Source organism: Venturia canescens, chromosome 5 (assembly GCF_019457755.1).
Source record: "Venturia canescens isolate UGA chromosome 5, ASM1945775v1, whole genome shotgun sequence".
Lineage (NCBI taxonomy): Eukaryota > Metazoa > Arthropoda > Insecta > Hymenoptera > Ichneumonidae > Venturia > Venturia canescens.
The window spans coordinates 8,915,731-8,936,032 of NC_057425.1; the positions used below are offsets into that span (position 1 = coordinate 8,915,731).

A 20,302-nucleotide genomic window follows, 5' to 3' on the forward strand; every position below is an offset into this window, starting at 1 on the left:
ATGGTAATAAATGAGTGGTATAAATTTCGTATGGATCGGATTAATAGTTTTTTAGTAATCGTGTCCACCGCAAAGGTATTTTTCAAAAAGCCGATTCTGAAAATCGCGTTTAAAGATTCCAGTATTAGACGATCGCGCGCACGAATCTGATGCGCCGATCTTTATGAAATTTCGTGAGAATATTCTTCAGACATTGTACTTGAAGAATATCTAATAAAAAAATTTTCGATTTTCCGCCCATCCCAAGTGTATAATTGCCATAAATCGATCGTGATAAATCTTCAATAACTTCCTGTTAATGAATTCTTTTGACGTGCATCGAGCGTGCTTCAATGAAAATGCATGCTCTCGAGCATCGTGCCGGTATATTCCGAGAGCAGGTAAATAGTTCTGAGCAGCCTCCCTCTGCTCCTACCATGCTGCAAATATATCCTCGCGAGGCTTTTCGGCACACATTTATAACGGACGTGCGCCTCTTGAAAAAGGAATTTCGGCTTCCTCCAGCCGGTAATGGAAACGCATTAGGTTTTTTTATTGAGCAAGGAAAGCACATAACAGCTTTAAATATGTATCAGTAATCTTGCGGATGAGATATTGCGAGGGGGAAAGCAGCGAGAAGCGGGGCGTCATAAAAGGGTGTTGGAGTGTGCGCCTGCATGAGTGGAACATAAACTTTCGATGGCAGCAAGCATTTTCAAATTGAAACGAAGTAAATATTTGGAGAATTTTGATTCATTGCAAAATTAGTGTTAAAAAAAAGTGCTGAGTTTTCGATAGGAAAACATTCGGTTTTTTTCCCCTCGCAGTTCCGTGTTCCCAGGCCAGGCCTTTACCGGCTTTTTTGGCCAAGACATTAGTCAGAGTTGTCAAGCGTCCGGGCGGGTTTTATCTCGTATACTGGAGCACTCTAGGGGAGGGTGTCGTCACTCACCAAAAGCTCTATGTCACTCGGCAGAGTGAGAAACATCCTGGCGACGTGAAATTTAACCGAGTAAGGTGGAACGTCGTCACCGTTGACCCCGACGACCCCGATTCCCCCTATTCCTCCGACACCTGTCTTTTCAGTTCCGTTCAGTTCGAGACAGAGGGTGCTGGATCCGAGCCAAAAACCGTTACCGAAATGAAATTGCGAGCCGTATCGACCGCTCGCGTCGGACACTGAAACGAGAAGAATAAATAAAAGTTTAATTGCGAATGCGTCGATAAAACGTTCTCCAGCAGCGGCACAATGTATTGATTACTTCATTAAAATAACAGCCAATTTGTTCAATTTTATTCCAACTATTTTAATCTTTCAATAAAATGCTCATTAAAATATGTTAAATGCGTGCATTATCGTTGAAAAAATATTGATCGTTTCAAAACATAAATAATTTTTTATTTGCCCCTACATTATATCCTTAAAAAGCGTATAAACCCGCGAGACCCGGTGAAAGGGGGGGGGGGGGGGCGAGGGGAAGAGAACGGACATCTCAACGTGTGCGTCTGGCTCGGTTGAATTGCATTTAGAATTTCTCGCGTGGAGCGCGAGGGTTCATTGCCAGTTACGTAAAGTGTTCCGAGAGTCAACTCCAGTAGAAAGTGCAACGATACGCGGCACACATTCGCCGAGTGTAGTGTAACGGTGTACCGAACGTTGGCGTACACATATAAAGAGCACTTGCAGATTCTAACCGGGTGTCTGGTCGAGTTACATGGTCGTTGTCGTTGTCAAACGACTCGCCAGGCGAAACTGCATTTTCTCTTATGACGAAAACTTGCAAACCGATGTATTTTCATACGCAGATGTACAGGGTGTCCTGGTCGCAAGTACTGTGATTAATGGGACAAGATTCGAGGCCTGGCAGGGGGACAAAGGTGTGGAGAACGCCGCAGAGATTCCTCGCAGTGTTTGGAACACGACAAAATTCTTGTATGTGATTTTAAGAGCAAAACAATATAAAAAAAGGGAGAAATTCACGAACGAGCAGCTTCTGAATGATTGCTTCGACGAACTTATTTATTTTTCCAATAATTCTTCTAATGCTTGGTTCAGAATGCAGCGTCGATAATCAGTACCTGGTTTACCATATAATATAGGAGGGATATATAGTCGTTTGAATTTCTCGATTTTTGTAGTTTCGTAACTGGTTCGATAAATATCGTAAATACAGAGGTAACATTATGACCAACGGTTTAATGGCAGTCGCCGCGATCGCTTGGAAAGTCCATCAAGAAAGTGGGTATTTCGCAGGGGAAAAAGATTAATATAATGAAGAGAAAAAAATGAAGGGTTACGCTACGGTTTCCCGCTCGTGATCGACGAAAGTTCGTTGATTCAGTGCCTCGAATACGTAGCCAGGGTTTTGAGAATGCTTGTGTGGCAAAATGTATAAATACGTGAGATTTCGGGCTTGTTTTAATTTTTCGAAATTGAGTTTTAACAACTTTTATAAGTCGAGTCGAACGTGATAGATTGTGAAGTCCCTGGAGCTCTGGACGACAATTGAATTGTTGTTGTTGTTTTTTTTCCAGCTCGTCGAATGGTACAATAATTTTCTTCGATTTCCAACTAAAGAAAAGAGGAAAAAAACAGCTTCATTCCTGCTGGCAAGTTCACGATGCCGTTGCTTTTTATTGGTTCTTACAAAAGTAATTTTTGTGCCACAAAGCCTGGCAGCTGTGGGTCCAATTCAGTCTGGAGTAAAATACATTATACTTAAGAATTTCTCTGACTCTCAGCCCTCCTCCGTCGCTCGCAGCATCAAAGTTTCACAATTATAAGGCAACTTGTGAACTCTGGCTCGACTCCCGTGTTGCTATAATACTTCAATTAATCAACAGCCATTTATTACGATCTTTTAGTACTCTATTAGATTAATCATGCGACGTGGATATGAAACTAGTTGAAAAAGCGAGTGAGACGGCTTCTGATTGATGCACAACGAGAGCGACCGTTTGTAACGGCTAAAAAAATCGACTTTTATAATACCAACAAAAAGCACGCGCGCGCCTGCGATAATAAAGGAATGAAGAGATTTTACGGAACGAGCTCGGTAAAAATAACGAGCATCAATTTAAAAAATGGAAAAAATTTATTGAATAACAGAGCCGGTGATAATATTAAATAACCTTCGTAAAGTTTACTGCTCTTATGTAAGCCACTGCAAAAATTTGGCACTTAAATTCCTTTCGTTTATTGCAGCATCACATTTTTCTTATTTTTTTCTCCTCCCCTGTAAATATGACGTTTATCAATGTGTAACCGAGTAAGTTCAACTTGAACGATCTTTATTGCCACGGAGAGCGCGAAGGGGCTCGCACGAATTTATGGTCAGATTGGGGGCTAGGCGCAAGGTATTGCAAATATTTTTCTAATAATTTTGTTCTTGCGCGCTACCAAATAACTTTTACTCATTGCTAAAACCTCGTGCTGTCGTCGACGCGACGAATCCCTTGCGTAACTTCGTGTGGGCTGATCGGGATGTAAAAAAAGTAAAAAGTAAAAAAAAAAACGAGATCGCCAATCTTGATGTGCTTCAAACGAGTGAGTTATTATTATACGCTCATTACAACTGCATAAACACATGGAATATTGCTCAAGAATTAACGCAATGATGGTGCACAAGAAATTTAACTGGTTATTTTGACATTCGTTTTCCTCATTTTGCTATTCGGAATACTCTCGTATTCATGCGATTGAGTTATTACACGAAAAGGTTGTTTATTTCAACGGCTTTCTTGTCGAAATTTTCTCTGTTTTTAATGGATTTTCACTTTAAGGAAATTATCATCAACATCGAATAATCGTAAATTAAAATTTTTTATTCCATTATTTTGAATTATGAAAGAATTGAAATGAATTAATATTCATAACTTCAATATCATTGATGACCAATTGATTTAATTGTTATTGAAGGATTAAAAGTTTAATCTGCTAAATATAAAATTTTTAGTGATGGGATTGCTATGTAAATTAGAATAATTATTGGTGCAATAGTTCAAATAATTTCAATATTATGATTTTGTAGAATATATTTATTGTTTGTATTATTTAATATCAGTGTCAATATGATTTATGGTTGCCAGGGAATCGCTGATTGATTTTTGCTTCGATTTTACTTGAGATTTTAACTCGAATATCACTCGACAGCGAAAAGAAAGTGGAAAAATATTGAACTTACTTTTAGCAGCCCAGAGTTTTCCATCTCGCAGTGCCTTGAGAAACCAATCCATATCCCTTCGACACTCTTGATCGAGCTTTCCAGGCACCCTTTTCCATCGCAAAGGGTCGTAGAGATCAACGAGCCATTGCACACTGTTGGCAGTCATTTCAATTTTGTTTTTCATGAAGTCAACGTCAAGATCTCGCAGACTGTCGTTCTCGATTTTGGCTGCATTTTTGATGTGATTTTTCCAGTCGAGTTCGGGATTATTCTTGCTGAAAGTAATCAATGGTCCGGGGCTTTGGGCTTTGGCCTCGTCCCCGAAGTCGTCGGAAACGTTGAAATTCGATGCTTTAGGTTGATCAGCCGGGCTTTTTTGAGGTTTACTCAGTCTCAAAATATTCGACTCGTTCTTGGCAATGGAGGGGCTCAAAAAGAGGCAGAAAATCACTGTCACGATAACTCTCGAAGTCGCCATTTTCAGTCTTTTTTTTCTTCAGTATTATCCGAATGGATTGAGATGATTGAGCGCAGATATGAATGGAAGAATTCTCATCGATTCTCCCTCGCTTCCATGTGGCCCAACGAGTCACTCAACATCGTAAATGGACAAGGAAGACCGAAGGAGAGAAACTGTTTTTGATAAATACGAAGCAAAGATGAACGGCGACCAATCGAGCACACTTTCTCGACTTTTTTTCGGGTCAAAGGATTTTTTCTCTTTGCAGGCAGAAAATCGAAAGAACTGATACAGGCGCGTCTCGCTTTTTTTCTCGCTCCCGTTCTCCGTTTCGCTATTTTTCTTTCTCTTGTGCCTGGGAAAAAAATCCCGAGGAAGGTAACAAGGCACACAGAGGACCAGTTTGGTTTCCCTCTCGATGCAGCAGCAGCTCACACACACAATTACACGATAAATACACACACCAAAGGGGACGTGGGTTCGAGCACGGATCACTTAACCGGGCAATCAAGATCTCGCTTTCTTTTTTACGATCTCACTCGATACTCTTGTCGGCTACTCACAATCTTTCGTACCTATTTTTAACCTCTTTTTCGTATTACTATCCACGAATGCGTAATTATTGATTTTTTACGATTGTTCCACTCTTTCGAACTCGCTAATTATTTCCAATTGAGATATTACGAAGAGTCAGTTGCGATCCTCGAGTTACGATCGATTTCTCGTCCGTTCTCAACCCTCGTCAGCGGAAATCCACCGAATTTTTCAGCAGACGATTCGCAACAGTTTCGTCATTCAATTTAGCAGCTCCCAGTAGCACTTCTCGTCGAGTTAGCGAGTCTCGGCGATTTCTTGAACCATATTTTTCACGAGATCGAACAAAACCCAATGAACTCACTGTTCGAGTGAATTTTCCTCCTCATTCAATCGTTAACCAACAATAAACAACTTGCGAGACAAACTTTTTGACTTGATTTAGAAAAAAAAAATGAAAATTCGATATATTTCGGGTCCTTGCAAGTTTCGCGGTACGTTCGATCGCGCGCGGTCTCTCGTATCAATGAGAGAGAAAAAGTGTTTGGGTCAGTGGTCGGTGGGCACATACGAGTCTTGGTAACACGCACTGAATGAAGTGAATCGACGTGTCCGCCACGGACTGTGTACCGCACGATTCGAAACCACGTTACTATCCCCTTTCTCCCGGGATTTACTCGCGCCACTTAAGCAACGCGGACAGACACACACAAGCATTTTTCTCGGTTCGCAAAGAAACGTCATTTGGGTGACGGGTCCAGCGGAGGACGTGAATCAGCAAAACCCTCGATTTCGAAACTCCAAAATTCATTATTTTAATGACAAAATAAAATGATTCTGAGTTTATATGATCATTAATTGTAAAACTTGAGACTCTAGGACGTTATCGAGCTCGTGAATTTTTACATGAAACCGTGACGAAGAATCTTTTCGGGACGATTTGAAGGATGAGTCATTTTTCCGGAATATAAAAGTGGAGCTTCGAGGCTTCCGACCCTCATCGATCGCAAGAGATAACAATGAAGGATTCTCATTTCTTGGTAGATTGAATGGAGCGCGAAGCGATAAGGGTAAAAACAATTAATTAACGGGTCGAGATGAAGAGACGGTTCGCTCAGTAATTAGAATCGAAGCTTCGTTGCGAGAAGGTAACATATTTTTTCAGGTAAAAAAGACGTAACTTCCAGACGAGAAAAAAAGTCGATGACCTGGAAGGTAAAAATAATTCCTCTTGACGTCGAAGCCCCTTTATAGCGTGGCTATATTTTCAGTGTGGGTGAAACTCGTGTTGGGGTTGACATAGAAGACGGGGAACGAGAGTGCCCGCAAAGGGACGGAGAAGTCGAGGGCGATAACGGATATAACGACGTGGATGGGTCGTTTGGAACATCTGGAGCCGTACATAATCTCGCATTTCGATGTAAAACACTTTTTCCGTGTCTCGAAACAAAAGCAACAGGCAAACAGACCCGGGCTCCCAAAAAAATGTACGTGTAAATAAAAAGTTGAATCGAGGACGCGCGTGGGGGGTATTAGAGGAATTAAAGATTCGAATCGCCTCGAGAAAACGCTGGGGGATGAACTGGAGACAATTTCGTCATCGGGGAACAATGTAATCGCGAATTCATCGTACTTTTACCAGAATTTCAGGCACTTTCAGTCCTGCGGATAACCTCGAATCAATAAACCGCGAGATGAATCTCAGAAAGCGCGGCTTCCGGGATGATCGATCAGGCGGGCTTTTGCTTTCGGTAAATTATGTGTGCCAAGGCATCGAGAGGAAAGGAAAGTATCTAAGAACCCTTTCCAAGCAACAAAAATACTTTTGGGCTGCTATAAAGATAAACAGGAAGTTTCAGCCGTGCCAATTTGTTACGCCCGCTCATATCCGGCTAAAGATTTATTACGGAGAGGACGAATTGACAGGTGATGAGTACGGAAAGAGTGATGAAGGACAATGAAAATGTTGTCGAAGAAGAAGACAACGTCCTGAACGAAAATAGCTTTTTCGCGTGGGTGTCGCCTCGGCAAACATCTCGAGAAATATGCTCCGATCGATAAGTCAACGACCGTGTAGTTTTCCTGGCGGATTTCTCCTCCCCTATCCCCGGATATGGAATAATCTCGTTTCGTGAATTTCGACGCAAATTTCTTCAAAGTCATTCTGCACGATGAATTTTGTATGGATTCTTCCTCGAGTGCAATCGCGAAGGGACCGACGCGAAAAACATGCTCCGACGAAATTCGAGTGATTCCCTACTTTTCATCCCCACGATTAACAAACCAAACGTTTTTCAATACTCTCAAGATCGCTCACGTAATTACATCGGCCTGTAACGAGCGTTCTTAGAGCCCCGGGATTCAGCTTCGTTCATGTACATTTATCTTTTTCTGTATGTTCGTTGCGTACGCACGTGGATTTTTATTCAGCTATCCCCGCACACATGAAAATCAGGCTCGGCGTGCTCCGATACCCGGCGGTTGCTGTACTCTCTTATGCAACTACTCCCGCGGCGCGGGAGCTTTCTACGGATGCGAGAGCGAGGTAGAGCGAGAAACCTGCATACCGAGTGTCCCAATAATCAGCACTTTGGAGCTGCCGATTCGATCGTCGCGGGGCTCTGAAGTAAGAAAACTTTTGTGTGTCGAATTTCTGATGATCGATTCTCGGGAGTCCAAGCTCGATGAGATGTTTGGAAACCAGTCGAATGGCAAAGAAGCATGAAAAATCATTTTAGGAATTTTAGATATTTTTCTTTTTGTTTTTCATTTCAATACTTTGGGGACACTCTTGACGACGAACACGCGCCATCACGAAAGCGAAGCTCGCATCGATGGGACAACCGGTCCAAGTTGACGCATGCGAGACTCACGTCGCATGCAGCAGTTGCTCAAATTAATTTGCGAAAGCAAACGCTTCCACTTTACGGACTGCAGCGATCGAGATCATAAATGAAAACGCATGTAGCTTCGGAGCTGATGCAACCAAAGATCGTTATTTTCATGTTTTCCATTGGACAAGAGTTTTTATGTTTTTGGGTCTTCTGAGGGTTTATAATACTGCAGGTGACTCCGACCCGGACCAAAGACAAAAGCGGCATCTTTGATTTTTAACGCTCGGAGGCTGCGAGACTCATCCCGTTTCGGTCCATTTAATTTTACATGCCATTAAGCCTCGAGCACCCTCCACCCATAATCGGATACATGCGAGGATGCGAGAGAATTATTTGTGGTGGAAATCGACTATTAAAGGGGAAAAGTCGAGATAAACAAACGAACAATGACGGAGAGAAATTCGTCGGAAAATACGAACCCAACTATACTTAGGATCAATGTTCTCAGCTTCAGTGATTTAAGTGAAAGGAATAACAATTCTACTGTTTTCCAGAACTCGAAGTATGAGTCGAGATTGAAAATACTGAATTGAAAGTGCTTCAGAAGTTTGCTCATTCCTTTTTTCAATTTCTGGTTGTTTATCGGACTCCAGATGTTCTCATAGATCGTTGGATGAGACTAATTGTTGGATACAAAAACCAAATATTCTCCTCGAGGATGTTCTCATCCGACGACAATTCATTACGAATCACATTTTCGCAAAATATTTGAATAAATTAGAATAAATTTTCATTTCTCGTTGCAGTATGACCATCCAAGGCAGTGCAACGTGATATTTGAATAATTTCGTAGAGTTTTAGATAGTTGTTTAGTTTTCTTGAAGTTCGAGGAGCTTGGACTTTATGCTTAGGCTCTAAGCTCTCGTGGTAGAGATAACATTCGCAAGGCCAAAGACGCGAGCCCCCGATCAGTCGATGCAACGTTTCGTATTATCGCTCGTCGATATTAACCAAAGTGAGAAAATGGAGAGTAGACAAGCGAAATTCTGCTCGATCTTCAGCCAGTAAGGACATTTTTTAAAATAATCCTCTCATGAGGTCATGCGTAACGACGATAGCAATGAGGAATAAGCAAATGTATGAACAATTGAACAAACAACTGATAGGAACTCAATGTAATAATCATTTTTACGAAAATTATTGGAATTTACAAATTTCTTCACATAAATTCAATGAACAACATTCGATGTTTCAAAGAAGAATAATTTCGGATAATAACAAGGAAACAATAGCATCGAAGTTGAATTACAATTTAAAAAAAAACAAAGTTTTTCACGTAACTGTTGGAGCAAAAATAATTAAGCAATGCAAAGTATATTTGAAATGAAACGCTAATATTCACACGTACAAATAAGGAAACGAGAATGTATGAGGTTTTTCTGGAAAGTTTTATAAAACTGTTTACAAAATGTGAAGTATACAGATGATAAGAAAATCGAAACATCGAGGCACAAGGACCTCGCTTTGTGTTCTTCGAGTTCGAGTCACTCCTTCGGCCAGTTCATTGATCAGTACTTCGACAGTTCTCATTCGGTTCGAACATGAAATAATCAGAAGGAATAATTGCTTCGTATTTCATGACAGGCTTGTCTCAGATCGATTAATTAAAAAAAATTACTTTAGGTATGGCGATGACATTGCATCGGTTGCAAGGGCCTGCGACAACTGGTGGCGGTTTCGGTACTATTTTTCGCGTCACTGCGAAGAATGTCAAAAGCTGTGGAAGCGCGAGGACTAAAAGTGTCAAAAATATGCTGTCCGAAGAGGAACTTTGCTGGACCCAGGTTTGCAGTCGACGAAAAGTGAGTTTTCTCGTTAAAGTTAAATATTTGAAAAGAAAATATTGAAGGCATTTATTTCCATGCAAATTTTCTATCCTGATTTGTGAAACGATATAAAATCAGGACAACAGAGAAAAAAGTTTCGTTGATATTAGTAATTCTAGAAACGTACATTCCTCATACAGCATTGAACAGTTGTCCAACTATTTGAAAATGAAAGTTTATGGATATAGTCGATTGGTGTGAAGGGCAAATTCAGTGAAAATAATTATTAATCTTTGTATTTCGATGCCCTTTTTTCAGGATGGCGTTTTCTGCTTTACCGACCGTTGCATCGATCACTCTTTTCCAGCGAGCATATTCGCGTAGCGGCATCTAACGCGAATACGAAAAATGATTAGCACGTGCGCTGCGTCGGTAATGAACTATTCTTCAAATTTGTTCAAACGACGAAATTTCGTATTCGTCTAATCAGGATTGGGACTCAACAGCACTTAGTGTCACTCGCGATAAATATTTTTGAGAATCTATTTTTAGACGAATTTTCAAATACAAATAATTCCAGAGACAATTTTCTCGTACGAGTCAGGATGGCCGAGCGGTCTAAGGCGCTGCGTTCAGGTCGCAGTCCACTTCTGTGGGCGTGGGTTCGAATCCCACTTCTGACAAACCTTTTTGCGTTGATTATGAGCCATTCGATGCACTTCGTAATTCAATTAAACTCATCGACGTTCGAGAAATTTCTATTCAAATTAATTCCTCTAAAAAAAATCGAAAAAATGTTTTTTTCTTCTTAATTTTAGCTTGAAATTAAAAAAACCTTTTTCTCTATGATACACTGCTTACAACTAAACCAAAAAAATGTACAATAAAGCAGCAATAATGGAAGCATTTGTGCCAAAAAAAAGCGAAGAATCATGAACAGCATCGTTATTCGTCATTAATCGAGACCTGCTTTTGCTCGATAACAACCGTCAAAGTGTTGAATTAACGTGAAGTTTCGTGTTGAAAGATGCTCAAAAAAGTTGGCAACGCTCGAACGTCATATTTACTCGATCTTTACGAGTCGCTAAGCGATCCTTTTATTTTCAGCATTTAATTATGAGAGCAGTAATAAAAATAATCCTACATCGGTGCACGAATAGTTAGCTAGAAGTGAGCACAGGATCGAAACCACCCTCGGGGATCGTAATATTGTTTACAATGCTCGTGGGCTACATAAGTAGCAAAAACCATCATATGCCATACGGCACATAGCGGTTCGCTTGCGTGCTGATGTTCCGATAACTGAGAGACCATGTACCAGTATCTCGACGATATAAATGTGTACGTATGGGCCACTCTCATTCTGAGGGGTCTGGAGTTGTGTCAAATATTCTGTAACAAGTTGAAAAATCATGTAATCGTTTCTGGAATAATAGACGAAGAAGCATTTTTCTATTGTTCTCATCGCATTTTTCAAGTTTCCAAAAGCCCATAGACTCGATCTCACGATCGACGTTTAAAAGATAAAAAAGGAAAAATTGGAGTAGTCAAGAATTTGGACACGAATATTCCAAAATTTGACTCGAGAAAGAAACTAAATTGATTGAATTTAGGAAGAAAACGAGTCACCAAATCAAGTGAAAAACTGGAAGGATCGAGAGTTTTTAGAAACGAATTCAAGAATTACAGGTCATTGAGGAAAAATATAAATAACTCAAAAATTTCGTTTGGAACTTGTCGAACATCGAAGAATCGAGGAAAGAATGAAAAAAGTTAAAATTTCGTTCGATTCCGTGAGGAAGGCCGCGTGCAAGTGTCTCGATCAGGGAATACTCTGGTTGCACGCGCGATTTCATTTCCGAGAGACCTAGATTTGTTCCTTCTCCTCGTTGACATTAACGTCGTCATCTTTTGAAAACCGTTTGCCACTATTGCTCTCGATCATAATATGACAACAATAATAACAGTAATATAATAATCGTTGAAAAAACGTAAAAAAGTGATAAAAAATCATGATGCTAATAATAGTAGAAATACGAAGGAGAAGATTGACGTAATAATCCAGAAAGATCAAGATCAAGATCGAGATCAAAAGAGGAGCCAATGGCTCGAACGTGTAATTCCCTCGAATTAACCTTAATGGCTGAGATTACAAATCAGGAGACCTCTATCCTCGATACGGTTAATAAAATTACGAAAAATGTCCTGCGCACACTGGGACAGAAAATTGTAAGAAACGTATTTTGACCGCTTGAAAGCAAAACGAAACAAAAAACTCAATTAATCGTGATAAAAAATTGGAGCTTTTTACACTCGTCAAGAACTCGTGAAGCATTAATAGCATCTTGGCAGCGATCACGAGAAGGAAATAATCGAAAATAGGATCAGAGCTTGAGGCTGGAGGGATTCTGTGAGAATTTTCGAGTCACTGTACCATTGGCCATCGCTCCCCATTGCACCCTGATTATATCGACGTTCATAAAATTGTGACAAGATGCAATAATGACTGTACCTTCTAGGAATTACGTTTAAAATGGCACTTTTATTGTCATATCATTCGCAAAGCTAAATTTGAAGACCATTTCCCCAGACAAATTTGCTTTAGTCTCATGAGACGTTCGCTTCTGCAGTTGAGCTCGACAAAGGTAATAAAATTCTGCGGCTCATCAGCATCGACTTCTCGCAAAGTGGTAATGAAAAAATGAAAGTGTCAAAAAAAAATGGATTCTGTATCCTTTCGGAGGAGCTTTGAAGACTCGGAAGGTCGAGTGACGATGCTTCGTGACGGTCACTGGTTTTATTTGTGGCTTTTTTTCGTCAACCGCATGACAGATGTAACTAAATTTCCGGTTGAAATTTGCTGTAACTCCAGTCACGCTACACATCCTTTTCCATTACAAAACGACTCGCTCGTTTTCGCTCAAATTTTCAAACTCCTGCCTGCCTCGTTGCTGTCTGGAAGAAAACTTGAGAAAGTTTCGAACGCTGCTCTCCGAAGAGTTTGAAATTTCAAACTGGAAGAACCGAAAAATTTTTCTCCCCCGAGGTTGCATCAAAAGCATAATTCCGTTGGGTCAATCTCGACTTGTGCAGTAATCGTGCAGTAAGAGCATCGAGTCTCAATCGTAATTATGTTTCGCAGAAAAATAAATGAACGCAAGCACACTCGATTAACGCTCGATTATTTGGTTTGAGAGTCGATTAAGTCGTGATGCATTCGACGATAAGGTGAACGAATGTGAATGTCCTCTTCTCGCTAAACCGTGATATTTCAGCCTTTTCGTGCCACATCTAATATCTCATCATCCCACACAGCCTCGAATCGTGTTTTTCCTGGACTCGTAAATTCGTACTTTTTGCCAACAGTGCCGCCATTCGTCTCTCTCCCTCCCTCCAATTTCCATGCTTGTTTATTCAGCTCCGTCCCTTTCTCTCGATCTATCTATTTCTCTCCGCCTCTGCGTATAATCACGGAACTCTCGTCAACTCGATAAAACCGGTAGAGAGATGCGCGAATTACAGGTTTACAGTCATGGGAGTACGAGCAAGGTGAGCTTCGAGCTCACGCTCGATCTTCGAGCCTCGCTTCTCGACTTATGCTCATACCCATCTAATAAGGAGCCAAAGAACACGATCCAGACATCGGTACACTGCAGCGTTCAGCACGCACAATCTCTACGAAAACCCCATGCAAAAACCATTCGTATTACTCCCATCGAATATACTCCACCGTCCAATTTAATCTCAATCATAAAAACTAATTAACCCACCTGCGGCTCATCCACCGTGTCTAGCCCAATTTACTCGAGGCATCGAAGAAACATAATCGGATTAAAATTTCTCACCACATAATTACAAGGCTGTTGGAGTTACCTCGATTTCAATGCTCCCATGCTCGTCGAAGTGAGATATTTTATCAGGAAAATTCGATTGAAATAATTACAATTTGCTTCACCAATTGAGTCGAACTAAATTCAAAATTCCCAAGAAAATTAATCCCACCGCACTCCCTTTGAGGTCCACGCACTCACGACACTGCTGCAAATTTGCATTTGGACTTTTCAAACACTTTTTCTTTCATCCACGAATGCATGGAACGATCTTACATCGAGACTTTTTAAGGGTGACAATTCCTTAGTAATCGATAACAATCATTTAAAAAATTGAAAAATCAAGTTTTACTATAGAAAAATGGGCAAATTGAAGGAATTTTGAAGTTCTAGACACTTGAAATTTTCGTCGTTGCAAATTAGCACCAGTGCGCTACGAGTTAATCAACTATTTGCAGCCCATTTTCTACTTTCGTGTATCACAAAAAGAAACGTCGAATTGCTCCGTTCAACGAACATTATCGTAGACCGGATTTCTTGGCCCTGCTACAAAAAAAAATAAAAACAAAAAAAAACATAAGAAAATCGACTCAAGGTGGTCGAGTGTAAAGTGGCGTAAAATTGAAGACATTTGATTTTTCTCACACTCGAGAACCAATCATAAGGAAATTCAATTTGAATGGGACGATACCGTTGCTCCATTATCCCAATACTAAGATTATGCATAGTCCATCACTATTTTGTACGTGTGTGTTGCTTATAGATATACACATAAAGCGATGGTAAAAGAGTGTGCTGACACGGGATACTTTATGCGGTGTGCTTATTTCTATCCGGTAGAAACGGGGTTAAATCTGCCGCGAAGTCTGCCCGATCTTCGATCGGCGAGAGATCTCTACCCAAAGCACTTGGCCGATGTATCTGCGTCTGTGCATCTACGTATAGTTAGTGAATTGTGCGGGCGGCGATCTCAGGACTATAGAGCAGCAAAACGTTTATACGATCAAGATACACGAGGCCAGCAGGGGCGAGAGGGACCATCGATCCTGGGAACATCGAACAGCAAACACTGCGGATACTCACGTACGGGCATTTTCGTGTCAATTTGTCGGGATTCTGTTACAGACTATTTTTCGTTGATGCGATTTATCGCGTGAGGCTAAAGGATTGCATATAATTTTGGAAGAATTTGAATTGCTTTTGTGATTTTCAGCATTTCTGAGGACGTGCGAAATGACGGGAAGGGTCTCAAATTTCAGTCAGCGCAAACTCGACGTATTTTTTATGCGATTTCTGAGTTAAAGTTGATCGTTGCCTCGGTTTTTGGCGCTGTTATGAACGAGGGAGTGGAATTTGCGCTGAGTTTTCTCACGATGAAACGCCCGCTGGATATTCCATATGGTCATCGGAGGTATTCGTATGTATTCACGCGTGTATATGTACAGAGAGGTACGTGCCGTCACGAGTTTTGTGTCTATGGGACACACATAGAATACCGTTTTCTCGGGAGCCTTTTTTTCATCTCGCGACAGCACGAATATGCCATGCATTTTATCGAAATCTCTTGTGTTCGGGGAGGTAAGTTCGTTGACAATTTTTCACTGTTCTGTAATGCAAATGACGACGTTCCCTCGGCGCGCTTCGTGTTTCTTTCTCATTCAAAAATCCAACATTGCGTCACGATGATGTGACCGTTTCGGCGAGTACCCGGAATATTTACCGCTCACTTTGCGCCACGGACGAGCGCCCGTTTTCCCCAAATTCTTGTTTCGTATGCACATTGTATCAACTCGTTTTTCATCATTACACGATCATTTTCTCCAACGAGTCTATTTCTTCATCGTTCGTATTGAAAACGTCTAATTGCACGATTGAATCTCCAATTAAATTCAAATTTCAATTTGTCTTAAATCAAAATACACGATTTTTAAGCTCACACTTTCATCTCCGTTCGAAATATCATTTTATTCAATATCAAAACTTACTTATCATCATCGAATCCAACGCTTATTCCCCGACCCTCGGTTTAATCCGCTGCACCTAATTTATATCCATCCTAACGACGGGATGAGCACCGAATTTTTAATTCTTCCACAATGACTATAATTTTTATCAATCATCGTTCTTTTAACGAAGCATCCGAGCTCTATTCTTCGCTGTTATCGTTCAAATACTTAAGCTCACGTAGAATTTACACAAGTATGGCTACGTCATTGTGAATGTATTGCTGATATTGTGTCGTTCGAGTGATGGGCGAGCACATCAGATGAGACGAGAACGAACGACCGTGATCTTGTACTTGTCGTATCGCTTATATTCTCTTCTCTTTCTCTCTCTCTCGATATTTCTAATGCAGCATCAGCAGAGTAACAACGACAGTACAGAGTGGCTAGAAGACTGTACCGTTATGCATGTTGTGAGCAGCTCTCGTGGTCTTTGCGCCAACCGGGAGTATAAGAGGGATCTTTGACGGAAGATGCTGCAAGAGAGGAGAATAAGTGTGCAGAGAGCGATGTTCTGTATCTCCTCGTCCTCCTCTCGCCCTCTTTCTCTAGCTTTCTGTCATTCGCGCGGTTTTTCATTTTCCGTCTCTTATTTCCTCCTCCCCTTTGGCTCTTCTCTCGCTCTTTCTTCCAACGAGCAAAAGAGCGATGGCTCTATGACTGGCTCGAATCGTTTGTAAACATGCTGACTGAGCATCCGCGTGCGTATGGAGTCAATTTTATTTTACAGTTCCAGGGGAAATGCGGAGCGGAATTCAGGCCCCCGAATTGTAGAGCGCGAGCGCCTCTCGTATTTTAAACGTAACACGTCAGCTTTCGATCTAATGAGAATTCCAAAACTCTCTCTCTCTCACTCTACTTTGTGCCAGCAGTCCTATGACTATACTTATTTCTCTCGAATAGCGGTTCGGAACGTTATTGATGCTTATTAGATCACTCGGAGGCCGGGGAAATAATGAATTCGTTGCCTCACGAGTCTGGAAAATGGTTTTCAATCGCAGCACTCAGATTCGAGGAAGGATTTTTGAAAATTTTAAAAACCTCGCATTTTTCGTTGTTATTAAACACTCAACGAAAGTTAGTTAACGACCTATTGGAAAATAAAGATAATCGTTTACGAAATAATGTCTGTGCGTTTAATTATCATTTCCTTTAGAACGGACGCCTCCTTGTTTGTTCGTTTGATTTTTTTAATAATATGACATTAGTTCGAATAGATGAAAATAGAATAATAATTGGTGGGAAAAAATTTGGGTCAGTGCAAAGAACTGTGATTTACTCAGTGCTCATCTATCATTCTTCTCGTTTGCCTACGAGTTCTCGGTCTTAAACGCATCAAATAAAATAGAAAGGGCGTGGCTCGAATAAACAGCGCTGCCACTCTTTTAGAACTCCAAATACTGCTGCGTTGATCGATGATGAATTAAGAAGAGAAAGAGCGAGGGGGGGGGGGGGGGGGGGAAGAAAGAGTCATTCGATCATCATCAAGCACTGAATTCAGTGTGTCAACGATGAGTTACACAGCCTTAATGAAATCGTCATTCGAGCCGCGAACGCAATTATAACAGTCATCGGCGCCACTGACCCGTTTGTCATGGGCCACTCACTTCCGGTTTCGCTCGCTCGACCAGTCCTCATCGCCCTCGTTATTCGACACTTATATTTTTGCATAAGCTGGAACTGTCGACTCGATCGAATATTTTGAAATTAATAACTCAAGAACCGCTATTTTTAAAGGTTTCGAGTTCCATTATTTTTGAGATCAATTTTTCAGATGAAACCAGACGAAACTCCGAAAGTTTCGATGCCAAAGCAACGATTTTTTTCCTTGTTTTCGCACTTTCATTTGAGGACGTTTAAAAACGAATGAAAAAAATGTTTGATGCACGAAGAAAATTAATTTGGTGACACAACAATAAAGGATTATTAAAAAATAAAAAATTAGATTTTTAATAAGCCTCAGGAAAGTTTGGGAAAAAAGTGATTTACGGGAACAATTCGTCGTTTCCAGAGCTCCGAATGCTCGTTTAGTTCCCTCGAGTCTCGAGACAGTTGTACACCGAATCGGTAAATATAGGATCGGAGCGAAAAGTTTGAGGAAGATTTACGGAATTTAGTGTCCCATGGAGGAGATGGTGAGACAGGATGTTCGGTGTAACGGTTTGGCGGACGAAAAATTTGGTTTCTGAGGTCTATCTCCATGGCCTGCGCGCGTCTCGATGTGAATGGGGGCCAGCGGGTCTCTCAACCGAACCGAGAAACCGAGCGGTTTCTGTGCGATGCGGCAGCGAAAAAGGAGAACAAAAAGGAGCCGAAAAAAGCGATAAAAAACGGCCAAGAACGGAGGAGGAGGAAGAGGAGGAAAAATAAAACAAAGTTTATGTAGTTTCCGGGTTCTCGTTCACTACGAGACCGTTCCCAAATCCGCCCACGGAGATTTTAGAGAGAAAATCCCGTAATAATTAGGATAGGTTCGCGTGTGTTGCGTCAATGCTGTAATAATATCGAGTCCAACACCAGCTTCGAACTACGGAAAAAGAAAAAGATCGAATGATGAGAGAAAGAGAAAGAGAGAGAAACCTCGATATAAACATACAAAAAATAAATAGGCCGTTCGAAGTTGGAAGATGTCGACCGCGAGATCTCGAACAAAAAATCGTAAATCTCAACTTTTTGCCCTCTTTCTCTGAATGGTTTTTTCTCTCTCTCTCTCTCTCTTTTCTTATCAAGTATTTCAATTATCGGTTTTCGACAAGTAGGTCCATTGAGAAATATTTGTACAGGACCATGCCGGCCTGAGCACACACAAATCTCGAGCCTACAGTCATTAAAAATCGATTTCCAACGATATATTTCTCATTTTCAACGATCATTATTCAACGCCCAGAATAATAATAATAATAATAATAACCGCTTCTTGTGCAAGAGCGTGCACTTCAAACTTGTCTCAATTATGCTTGATCTACGATTTTTTCTAACGTCCCTCATACCTTGTGATGCACTATTTTTCTCCACAGTGCATTAGGAAAAAAATGTATAACCGTCAATCAATGAAAATTGATCGTGCTCTTACTGCTGTTCAATATCTTGAGATCAAATTTTATCTCTGTCCAGGCACTTAAAACAGGTCGGAACAGTTTTTCGAAATTTATTGCGACATCGAACAAGTGTAATCGTGCGTTTAAAAAATCTTTGCTTCCCCCCTCGAAAAAATCGATAAAATATCCGCAGCAAAAGCGTTCGTTTAATCAAAAACATTCGTTAATTGAGAAATTTATTAGCTCATCAATTGGCAGTGAAGAAAAAAAAAAGAAAAAGGCGAATAAAAGAATCTCGACAGCATGAAATGAGCTAAACAGTATAAATATCCTCGACTTTCAGTCTATTATATATATTTGCGGCGTATAAGTGGCCAACATTCTTCATCCACACGTCCATGGAGCACGAGACGTCCATACTAATGAGTTTGCATTCGCGAATCACAAATACGTATAAACAAATGTGTTTTTTCGTCCGTGTGTGCATGGACAGGTACGAGTAAGATGTAGGAACAGAGAGAGAGAGAGAGAGAGAGAGACGATCGGGCACAAACGAAAGGTACTTGGAACGAGAGAAATACCAGGGAGTAATGTTTGAACGTAAGAGCCTCGTATTAGTGGCTACCGAAGAGCATACAAACTCTCAGGCGGTCTGAGTGAGTGAGGGATCATGAAAAAAGAAAGAAAAAGCATGAAAGACGAAAATGCTCACACACACTTGTGACCTCACCTCTGACATAACAGTACACCGTGTCTGGCTGGTTTTCACACCTTTCTACTCCTCTACGTGGAGAACGATATCTCGAGAAGTGATCTACGAGAAAATGATTTACCGAATGAATTTCAATCCGGTGAGCGCGCAGACAGTTTCAATTGGAGCACATAATCTTAATCTCAGATTATCGAGATTCGTTTAAATGGAGTTAAAACATTTTCTGATGAATGATTACCGAGGGAATGCTGCTTATCTTTTGAATGAGATCGAGCCAACGAAAAACGGTATTTTGATGAATAACGAATTTTGTTACGTTGACACTAATTTTTCATTCCTAGCTCCTCCGAATTTAGCGCTTCAGGCGGTTTAACTTGTTTCGCATTTGCAGGGAGAATGCTCCGACGGAGGTTGAGGCTACCTCGAAAAATTGAGTGTAACAGTGAAAGGAAGCGGTTTTTTTTGTTTCTTAATGGACGAATTAATACACATCTCGTTACGTTTCGCCAAAAATGGTTCGCAACTGTAAATATTAGTGTGCTTCTTACACGGAGCAATAAATACAGTGGGGATATGACTTGGGATACAATACATAAGACGAAACGATATTTCAACCATGTATCGCATAGGGAGGTCGAAAAAAACGAGATTTAGAGCATTACACGAAGCAATCTTGGCAAGGATACGTGTCTGACTACACATTGACCGTGACCACTAATTTTACCGTTCTTTCGATGCAGATTCCTCGCTCACAGTAGCCCCCCCCCCCTCCCCCCCCCACCCATTCATCCTTCGCACTCTGCCGATAGCTTCGCTTGGAAAACTAGCTTCCGAAGGCGATTTTTATGATGTTTATAATGTACGAGAGCTTGACGTTTAATGGGGCTACTGCATGTGAAATATTGCCAGAATTAAATATT

At 40.9% G+C, this 20,302-nt stretch overlaps 2 protein-coding genes and 1 non-coding gene across 3 annotated transcripts in view; 2 read left to right on the top strand and 1 right to left on the bottom strand.

Moving 5' to 3' along the window:
• Positions 1–5,825, bottom strand: part of LOC122410790 (nose resistant to fluoxetine protein 6-like) — a 31,597-nt gene extending 25,772 nt beyond the window's left edge. Inside the window, exons 1-2 of the mRNA XM_043419223.1 lie at positions 4,164–5,825; positions 932–1,158 (exon numbers count right to left, since the gene is read on the bottom strand). Of these exons, the coding sequence (XP_043275158.1) occupies positions 932–1,158; positions 4,164–4,623 (687 nt within the window). The 5' untranslated portion in view covers positions 4,624–5,825. The remainder of the gene's footprint in view (positions 1–931; positions 1,159–4,163) is intronic.
• Positions 1–11,240, top strand: part of LOC122410793 (uncharacterized) — a 41,452-nt gene extending 30,212 nt beyond the window's left edge. The window contains exons 2-3 of the mRNA XM_043419231.1: positions 9,657–9,835; positions 10,118–11,240. Coding sequence (XP_043275166.1) covers positions 9,657–9,835; positions 10,118–10,183 — 245 coding nt within the window. The 3' untranslated portion in view covers positions 10,184–11,240. The remainder of the gene's footprint in view (positions 1–9,656; positions 9,836–10,117) is intronic.
• On the top strand, positions 10,399–10,482 carry TRNAL-CAG (transfer RNA leucine (anticodon CAG)). Its single transcript has one exon. It is a non-coding gene; the product is annotated as a tRNA-Leu (tRNA).
• Positions 11,241–20,302: the final 9,062 nt, after the last annotated feature.